Here is a 10,525-nt window from a genome sequence, read left to right as displayed (position 1 = left end):
ATTACAAATGAAAATTTTGTCAGTAGACAGCGCGAACACTAACGTCAGGACTCGAAAATACGTAATTTGAAAAATATTTTATACGACTGCGGCGGTCGTATGTCCGGGTGGTCGTAAGTCAAGTAGGTCATAAGTCGAGGAGTACCTGTATTAATAATTTTTTTTAATACGTATTGTATTAGGTAAACTTTTGGATTATAAGAGACATTTATGAATATATTTATTGCACATGTGGCCATGAGATGAGACTGACCTGCTCAGTGTAAACAAGTACAGTACTAAACATGTGTCAGTCACGGTCAGTTCACGTTGGTCATTCGTGGAGTGCACATCTATAGTCTCCTGCACAAGAATTTTCCACTTGTTTTACCATCGTTGCCCAATGTTTGAGCTTGACCAACCACATAAATCTAATACTGTGCTTAGAAATGTTTAAATTTTGATTGGGGCAGATCACTGAAAAGTACCATTTTTTTTCTTCGTAAAAACTCATAAGGGCTAGAGCCGGTATTATTTCAAATTATGTGAGTTTTACTGAATTTAAATAAATACAAGGATAATTTTTTTTAAGGAATTGTAAATTTGCTAGTTATTGAAACCATTAAAATGACTCTGTAAGCCAACCAATACAGCAAGTACCACAATTTTTAAGCCTGTACACCTATATTCTAAATAGCACCAAAAAATAATCCTAAACTGTAGCCGAGATATAAAAACTCGGTTATTGGGCGCTCTATGTCAGATGGTAGAACTGTAATTTATGGATCAACATTTATGCTGACTAAATGTACACTTTACTACACAGCAAGCAGCAACTGTTATTCTTTTTAATAGAAATAATGCAGATACAGTAACTGCATTACCATGACAAATAATTTTTTCTCTTTCATCAATTCCAAAGTGTAGTAATATTGTTTTGCACCAATCAAAATAATTTGTATGATTTCCTAATCAATACCATTTTAAATCAAAGATAAATAATTTTGCAAATACTTTTGAAGGTTAAAGCTTCCTTTCCATACACAATCAAGCAAATAAAAAAATAAGTCATACAATGAAAATTTTTAATTTACCGTAATAACATTCATGATCAGATGGCTAAAAAAATAAATTTGCATATACATTACATAATTATATAAATTAAAAATGTACAGTAATGCAAAATCTTTCCAAAGCCATTGTTTATTTTGTTGTCTGGTCCATGTTCTCAATCCAAATATTTTAAAATAAAGTAGCTACAGTTTTCAAAACTACAAACTATCTACAAAATTTCAATGTATTTATTAACTGTCAATGCAGATGATTTACTTTCTCCAAATATTCTACCAAAAGTTTGGTACCACCAACTAAGATTAAGTAAGAGTAGGCTATTATCCATATTCAGTAAAGACCTTCAAGAGTCAAGAAAGAGTAATGCCCCCTGTAACAGGCAACATCAAATTTATTTGTTAATCCTCAGCCTTCTTGAAATCAATACTGTGTGGCGAGTAGTTTTGAATGTCAAATGACAAGAGATGGTGTAGGATGGCCCATGGCAACAACTGAGCCAGCTGAACTGATAACACTTATGTACTGATTGAGGCTGGCTATCTTGGCAACAAATTCAATAAAAAGTCCACATGAGTCTACCAAGGTACTCGATAAAGTCTCTGATTATGGATTCAACAAATATAATAAGTAAAACAAGAAAGGTAATACAATGTACCTGTAATAAAAAAAAAAGATTCATATTACCTTTGGAATTAATGCAAGAATATCAGTACAGGTATATTCAATATGGATAACAGATTATTCTCACTTGTCTTTAGCATATATACTTCATTGATGATGTTTTGGCATACTGTATAATGATTATGCCTTTATTCAAAAGAATATGCTAAATGTCTTCAAGATATCTTTATAAGACTAAGCATACAAAAGAGGTGGTACACAATACTCTTAAACACCTTGATTACTTTCAGTAGAATAAGAAGAAGCGGTGCCGTGAGTTGTGGGGAACTTGGTGCCATTCTCGCTTGGCATGGATGTACTGCAGAATGGCTCGCATGCAGATTAACATTCCTGGAACAAAGTTAAAAGAACATAAAATTCCATACGCCTTCAATGACATTTTTATGTGACTAACGAAAGAGATAGTATAACTTTGGCATCTGCATGGAGATGTAATCAAAGAATGAATTACTGTATCTACTGGGAGCTCCTTTCCACAACTAATTCAGGCATAAATAAGATATTGATCCTATAGTCCAATCATCAAGCGTCCGGCAACTCTCACACTGCCCGTACAAGCTCGTGAATCAGTTTCTATGGAACAATATTTTGCCTGACTGGGCTATTGCTCTCAGGGCCCCACCTGTTCTACCTTGCATAATACAGTAGTATATTTAGTTTCAGCCTAACCATTTCCCCCTTGCTGAACATTGCTCCAAACACATGCATTCATTCACAACCTTCAGCTCCTATCTATTCAAAGTGATTATACTGTTGGACTGTCCACCACTTTAAAAAATCATAACAGTATGTTACTCTTTCCAAAAATTAACAGCAACCTTCTGCAAATTCATTATGTTGTATTATCATTCCATCAAAATCTTCAGTCAAGATAAATACAGGTCAAGAATCCCTTAACCGAAAACCTTAAGAGCGATTACATTTCAGTCTCTGAATGCCTAGTTCTACTCACATTACAATATAGCCTAAGCTTATAATAATATTTACAAGCCTGGATCAAAACCTAAAATCTGACTGAAACAATTTTTTCACATACACCACCTCTTGCAATTAAAATATTTTTACAGTGAACATGATTTTGCTTAGATATTCATCAGTACTTAATGAAAAGGAACATTATTCTGCTGAAAGGCTATATACTGTATGGCAGAGACTGTTGCATGAGTAAGAAGCTTGGACACTTCAGCATACACCAGAAAGATGTTGGAGACATTTGAAATGTGGTGTTATAGGTGAATGTCATATAATTAGGGATGCAGGGATAATAACAGAAATATTCATGGGCAAAATTGAGGGTAGGAAGGCATCGTCTAGGATGGACGAACATACTGTATTTAAAAAATGGGTCCCAAGAAAAATACAAAATCATGGAGGATCGGTAAAAACAGCCTGAAAACATTTAGAGTAAAGGACTAGGGTCACCAACACTTAGATATGAGGATGGTGCTCTGATTGATTTAATCTACTGTTGTAAAACACGGAGTAGATTTCGATAATATGACATTCAGGTGTTGCTGGTTTAGTACTGTTTATATACTTTAGGACAGTTAACAGTACATATGATTTTTTGTTGGGTATTTTTCAATTCTTTATTGCAATGCGTAAAATGAACATAAAAGTTTGAAGGGGTTACAGGTTAATAAGCATGAAGACAGTGGCAGCTAGGTTAGCTGACCGGCCCCATTAGCTGCTAATTCAACTCAAAGCATCTGTTATGCATTTCATTGCAATCTTTGTCATAGATATGGTTTTAATATACATGTACTGTACAGGGGTTTTAGTTCAGGCCCATCACATGACTTATCCCTTCATACTTACATACAGCATTTCAATTTTTAGAATTTGGGGTAGAAGGATCCTTAACCTCTACATACACTCTGCATCACCATGACTTCAGGTTCATTTCACATCACCCATTTATGCTTTCCATGAAGATTTTAAATCCATCATTAAATAACCTGGGTGACATCACACACCTGATAGTTATTTCAAATTACTTAAACTACTTTAACTCTAGTGCCAGCAATGAAATTTTTGAAAGCCTTCATTAGACATTCACATACTCTTTACAAGATCAGCACATCCCCAGGGGCCCTCTGCTTATCTTATCATATCCTTCCTCTAAGTCTATAACGACAGTATTATACTCTCTCAACTACTATTTCTCTTGGTGTACGTAAATATATGATAAATTCACCCTCTTCCTTTGCTAAAAATTGTATTCTTCTATTCACCCTTGACTTGAACTGAATGACACAAGTGAATTAGGTCTTCTACATCACTTGAAAGCTTCACTTGTCATTAACTTTATTGACTAAGATAATTCTCATACACATTTCCTCTCCACTAAATAATGTAATTTCTGCTTTGATTTTCCTGAAAAATGAGATGTACTGAATAAAATTATCTGGCGTTAGCCAAATCAAATATTAAAAGTGGCATTCCGTAGTGAAGGGGCTAAAAGGATTTCCTAAGCTTTTATCAGTGGAAGCAAAAATTAAACAATATATTGTACACAATGTTTCTTTCTGTATACAATATATACTTACCAAGAGCCATAATAAGCCATAGAAGCCAAGTGTTGGAGTCAGCCACTAAGTCTGTAGAGTGTTGAACGATGACTGCCCACTTAGCTAAGGAAAGACCAAAACCTGCCAAAGCACCTGTGCGACCAGCAACTGTGTGACAGAAACACAAGAGCAACACGAATCCAACCCAATTGAAGACGAAAGCAGCTGAAAATAATAATAAAAATTTTAATCTGATACAATTTCCATATATAAAATAGATGTGTTGCAGTTGAGCAGTGCACATGTATCAGCTGAGCTGGTCTGTCCAAATGCCTAAGGAAGGTTGTACAGGTATCTCATTACTATAAACACTGGAATTGGCAAACAATCTTGACAAATGGTTTCTCCAAGATATCTGTGCCATATGGTACAGACTTCCAGTATGAAAAGAATATAGTGTTTATACCTGCAAAGGCCACAAAAAACATGAAGTCTGTGCCAAGTAGCTGCTCCTCAGCTATTTCAGCAGTCTCAGGATCAAGTCCCCCTAAGGAGGATACACGAAGAACACGCATCCCACTACCACTTGTACCAGTCACATTGCCTGCACCACCAAGTGACCCATTTCCCTAAAATCATGAAAAAAAGATATAGTACATTAATTACTCATTCTTATCATTTCACCTGAGTCATACATAAAATCATTTAACAAGAAGGTTAAATACAGTACAGTACTGTATAGATATTCTTACTATTACAGGGGTAAGAGGGTAGTCTTTGATTACCTCAGGAAGTTGCGACCCTGCCCTGCCAGATGAAGTTTCCACCCTGCGGGTTGGTGATAGGAAGAGCATCCAGTTGTAAAACTGTGCTTCAACATGCCTGATGGCAACCAGGGAGCTGTCATCGGATAACCACGGATAACCCACTCAAGCGTGGAAAATGGCCTTAAAACATTGATGGTGATTGCATCTGTGTATTTCCAGGTATTATAAACAAATAACCTCTTTCCATTAATCAGAGTTATGATCTGATTTGACAAATAATATTGCGAAAAAAATTATAATTAGTTTCTAAAATTATTGCATGTGACATAACAATTCAGCAATGTTTAAGGACAGCAAATCGAAATGTCCATCACTTGTGTACCATACTGTATTTCTGTACTATTTTTAATATGTTATACAGAGAAGTGGAGCTGATCATCTCTTACTGAACACCATCTCCTCACAGTTAACTGCCACATAGACTAAAAAGGCCATAATCTAGGGTTCCTTGGCCAGTAACAACATTAATGTTCTATATAACACCTGCAGTGTCTCTCATAAATACAATACTAAACAAAGTACAGTTTTCAGTTCTTCTGGGAGCACAGATAGTGCAATAGCTGTAGGGAGGTTAATCTATGCCACTCCTCTGGTAATACTAGGTAGTCTTGTCTTGAAATTACTGTACTTTTTATAAGAATGACTCAGTCTCTCTTAGATCCCTTTAAAGCTAAAAGTTCCATCCTTTTTATTTCATTCATTTTTAATAATTTATCTTTTTTTTTTCTTTTTCTTTTCAAATTGGGGATGGGGAACAACCCATTCTGATTTTACCCAACAGCTGCCATCAGATAATTTCAGCTAACCTATGCAAGCATGGAAAATGGCTGAAAATAATTGATGATGATGATTTTTAAGAATACAGGGTATTTCGGAAATTCAGTTTCACCAGCACATCTAACACACCAGTTTTGGGGTTAAATAATGAAGGTAACCTCACAAATCCCTATCACATCCTATGTACGTACACTGCAGAATAAGCTTCCCACTCTCTTGACTTCTTTATAGGTGGGGCTAGAGTAATAAATTATTGTCAATATTCTTGCCTCACCCTTCACTGAACGAAATCTACAGCATTGTACTGAACTATCAATGAAAATATGTGCTGTTGATTTAGTTTAAAACAAAGTAGCTACTACTGTATGTCACAATGAAAATTTACAAATATTTTAAGTCTCTTTGTAACACATAAATTTACAAAATAAAATTCAGAGATACAATACAAATGCCTCAACCATAACATTATGAAAGGTTCTCGGCCTCACATGACAAAGCGGCAAAGTAAAATCCTCAGCTGCTTCAAGAGCTTTGAGCCTTTGCACTTCTTCATAACTGGGAGGCTGCACTTCAGAAGATTCTTCTGACAGGGGTTCCCCCATGGACGTGGTGAATCCATCTCTGGTGTCGGACTCCTCATAGGGTGGAGGAGCATGCATATCAGGTTTTGGGGGAGGAATGTCATCCAAAGTTGAATGGACTGCACCATCATCTGTCACCTGCAAAATGATAGGACTTATAATTCTTTCTCAATTATGGTACAAACTTCACTAGTCAGTTAAAGGGAGTGTTTTCAATGTATTTTGCCACAGTGAACTTCATGGGGAAATAAGTCTGGACAGAATGGACAAAAAGTGCCAATTTCTTAATTCATCTTAAGATAATGTGGTGAAATATACTGTACCTGTACTAAGTTTGGTCTCACTCCATTTCTACTTGAGTTATCATTTTCAAAATTCCTGGATGCACTGATGAGCACACACAGATTTGCTCAGACAGATGAATGAACAGACCCCCTCCAGCAGGGAGAGAGAGGTACAATGCATACTGATATTAGCAAACATTTATATCTGTAGTACTGTATGTGTAAACTTACAGAGTATGGTGGTGGTGCAGCACTTGCTGCAGCAGCTTCCTCTAGCCTCTGGTTAGGAGTGGAATCTGACATATTCTCAGCAATCTCCTCGTCTGACAATGGAACCTGTGAAGTTATGAGTTATCTTAAGGCGTAATCATACTGTTAACATATATGGCAGTTAAAAACAGAACTGTCGACAAATAAAATCAGGAATCCAATTATGTACAACCCAATTTTAGCCTTAGAATGAATAAAAGTATCTTCCATCAAAACACCTTAACTAAACAAAACTACTGTACCTAATTTACCCATAGCACACCTTCTAATGAAAGAAATTTCCAGTTTAATTGAATATAATAGACATGAAATACAACAACATGCAGTATTAAAAAAAATTACATATGTTTAAGGAATTTTTTTGGGGGGGGAGACAGGGCTCAAATATAACCTTACCTAGTATAGCCTAACTTGGTCAAATTTTGACTACTGGAGTGAGTACTGGTCCATTAACTTCTTTTAAGTGATTTTATGACTGAAAATTACTGAGATTCTCTGATATGCATGAGCTATTCTGGAAAAACACTAGTTTCATATATCCATGGAACACATAGGTACATTATGGGGATATGATTGAATTTTATTTAAAATTACAGTTATGTTTCTGCTAACCAAAAATCTACTTTATGAAATAATCTATTTTATGTAAATATCTAAATATGAAATACTGTATAAAAAATAGAATAAGTTTACTTTATTAAATTAAAACATACAGTATTACATGAGAGTAAATGAGGAGAAACTGGGCAATCATTCGACTGGTTCAGTGACTTGTCTATATGTAGACTTAATAACATTGAGATTTAGAGAATAATGCAGTAAGTTAGTGTACAGGTGTTCGCAGAAACTAATAATAAATGGTACAGGTATCCCTCGTTTTAAGACCACCTCCCTATTTACAATAAAAAATCGTCCGGCCAAACTCGCTAATGCTCGGATCATGGAACGTGTCTCCCGCTGCACTTGTCAGCCGCAGCGTAATCTACTGTACAGTACAGTACTGTAATTGCAAACTGTGAATATTTTTAAGAACAACAAACTTACAAAATTATTTTAACATATTGGCACATTGTAGGAGTCAATATTTGATTGTCATGACTAATACAATACACCCAAGCTTAATGCCTGCTGTACAGTAAGGTAGAGGTGAAACGGTACTGTACAGCCCTTTCACAGGACGTGTCAAAAGTTAACAACAATGGTAATCAACTCTAAAATCTCTTAAGTACGTCACTCAGAAGTAATGGTCCTGAATACAGGGCAAAAACAACAGACACACAATAGTGCCCTAAAATACTCTATACAATTATAAATCCCGTACAGATGTGATCTCTGGCCTTCAGAACTCGGGACATTTCCTGGCTGAGCTACAATGACACTCAACAAGATTTATAATGAATTTAACCTTCTTAGGATGCTTCTTACCTATCATAATGTCTAATCAGCACAAATGAAAATACTCACTGGTTGATATCGTATGCTGGATGGCATGATATTTCCACCAACAGGTGGTTAAAAATATCTGCTAATAACAAGACGATCTGTCTAAGATGTATTGTTTTGCTTGTCGATGTTGTCGATTTCTAGCCAGTGGTGCCTCTCTTAATTCTTTTGGCATCTGTATATTAATTTATTAAGGCTCTCAAGATTATTGTATATTATATTATCAATCAAAATATTTAATTTATATATAATTATATATTTTTAAGTGAAATTGATGCTTGTTAAGTAAATATGTATCTACAAAAATATTCGTTTCTTTACCTGTGTTCGTATATGGTTAAAATTGACTTCGGTATAATTTACAGGGGAATTTGACGTTTTTATTTGCTATCTATTAAGGGTATACTTGCCATAAATTTGTGTACAAAATTAAAAACTAATTTTACATCCACGGTTTAAAAGTTTTAATACAAGAATAAAATTTAATCCAATAATACAGATACGTAACTGATTTTCGGACAGCACTAAAATATACTTTATTTATATATTTCTATTTTATTATGACATTTAAATCGTATATACATTTTCTGCTATTCCAAGTTTTCATAATGACTGAGAGAACTGGCAGAAAATAATACATATGTTCTTGCTGACGACATCTGTTTTCTCTGACGTCATGAAATAACAGCCCAGTGATTGGTCAAAGCTTTCTATTAGGCCAGCTGACTGTATAATGTAGTTACTATTTATTCTCTGGTATATCGTGACCTTTTCGTTACCTTTGTTATGAAATGATAATTATTAATATCTTGATATGAAATTTGATACTATGATTAATTTAAGATAGTAGCCAGGTTTCGAATTCCGTTATTTTATTGTTTGCAACAGCATTACCTAACAAAAATAAGACGAATTTTCTTTCAGACATTTTCGGCGCTGACGAGAAATAACGGATATATAGTGAGTTAAAAAACATTCCCTTAAAGAGCTCTGTTTTCGGCAATAGGTTAACAATGAACTGAGGAGAATGATGCATTGGTGGTTAGGTTAGGGTTCTTGTCCGCCCAGCGAAATTAAGCAATGTTGGGTCTGGTTAGTGCCTGGCCCTAAGAACACCAGAGGCTGCTGGCATAAGCCTCTCATGGTTTTGTCAGCTGTCCTAACAAATGTGTCTGAACGTCACTAAATTATTCAGGAAAATCAAGAACCAAACGCTACAGGAAGATCTCTTATCAGCTTCAGGAGTGGTCAAAGCAATGGCTGTTAAGATTCAACGTCACGAAATGCTAAAGGATGCACCTACTGTAGGTTGTACCAATAGTAAGGATGCGTATCACATGTCCTACCGTGACGAAGAAACAGCATTAACGGAGACCAAATGTGAAAAGGATCTGGGTGTATTTGTTGACAATGAACTGAAGTTACCGGACCATTGTGGGACGAATGCAAATCAAGCAAGTAATAGTTGGACTTATACGCTCTTCAAAAGTGAGATGCTACACTGTTTGGAGTACTGTCATCCCGTCTAGTCCCCGAGATATGCTATACTGTAGACGGGCCAGTGGTGATGTTTGCAAGCACCAGGTCCAGGTCCTTGTGGCACTGGAGGGATGCCCCATCTTTTTCGTTTCTAGTTTTTATTGAGGGTGTTTGTGAACTTTTGAGGTCTTTGTTTGTTTGTGGGGTCCCTCCAGGTCCTTGTGTGACTGGAGAGTTGTTCCCATCTTTTGGTTCTTTTTGTTCTTCACGGCGAGGCTGGGGGTATTTATACGATTCTGCCGGCGCTGCTGATTGGCTGAGGTGAAAGGGGGTAACTGCCCAATCACCGCGCAGTCTGAAAGCGAGGCTTGGCCTGAGGAACTCGCCGCAGGTTGGCTGGTAAGCGACAGTTGTAGGGGAGAGTATCCACTACAAGCGCACTACCAAGTACCTTTCTCAACAAGTTGCTGAATAACAATCACGTTTTCATAAAATTAGTCCACTTTTAAATATGCACGGTTATAAATCATATTTATTCGTTATATCCAATTATTAGCAGGATAAAGAAGTGAGGTGTTGATTATATGTAGAAGTCCGCGTGCTTTATTGGGCTAATGAAATAT

At 35.9% G+C, this 10,525-nt stretch overlaps 1 protein-coding gene across 2 annotated transcripts; it reads right to left on the bottom strand.

The window, feature by feature from the left end:
* Positions 1–1,050: 1,050 nt before the first annotated feature.
* LOC121861210 (NEDD4 family-interacting protein 1-like) lies at positions 1,051–8,582 on the bottom strand. 2 transcript variants are annotated; one of them, XM_042358837.1, is made up of 6 exons: positions 8,445–8,582; positions 6,942–7,046; positions 6,334–6,564; positions 4,708–4,870; positions 4,281–4,466; positions 1,051–2,061 (listed from the first exon to the last, which is right to left on the bottom strand). In XM_042358837.1, exons 1-6 carry the CDS (start codon positions 8,469–8,471, stop codon positions 1,958–1,960), a joined length of 816 nt encoding a protein of 271 aa, XP_042214771.1. In that variant the 5' UTR covers positions 8,472–8,582; the 3' UTR covers positions 1,051–1,957. The 2 variants fall into 2 exon arrangements, with proteins under 2 accessions (XP_042214771.1, XP_042214772.1); XM_042358838.1 differs by lacking the exon at positions 8,445–8,582 and adding an exon at positions 8,302–8,320.
* Between the last annotated feature and the right edge of the window lie 1,943 nt (positions 8,583–10,525).

The sequence above is a fragment of the Homarus americanus genome, unplaced genomic scaffold (assembly GCF_018991925.1).
Source record: "Homarus americanus isolate GMGI-L3 unplaced genomic scaffold, GMGI_Hamer_2.0 scaffold21314, whole genome shotgun sequence".
NCBI lineage: Eukaryota > Metazoa > Arthropoda > Malacostraca > Decapoda > Nephropidae > Homarus > Homarus americanus.
Note: the sequence above shows the minus strand (reverse complement) of the source record. Positions and strands in the feature narration are given on the sequence as shown.

Bases quoted from the DNA above. Each gene is read 5' to 3' on its own strand.
- LOC121861210 (XM_042358837.1), bottom strand. From the start codon at position 8,471: ATGCCATCCAGCATACGATATCAACCA. The intron at 4,871-6,333 runs GTGAGGCCGAGA...TCATGATTTTAG, and splicing joins TTACTTTGCCGCTTTGTCAT to GGAAATGGGTCACTTGGTGG. The intron at 4,467-4,707 runs GTATAAACACTA...TATTATTTTCAG, and splicing joins GTTTTTTGTGGCCTTTGCAG to CTGCTTTCGTCTTCAATTGG.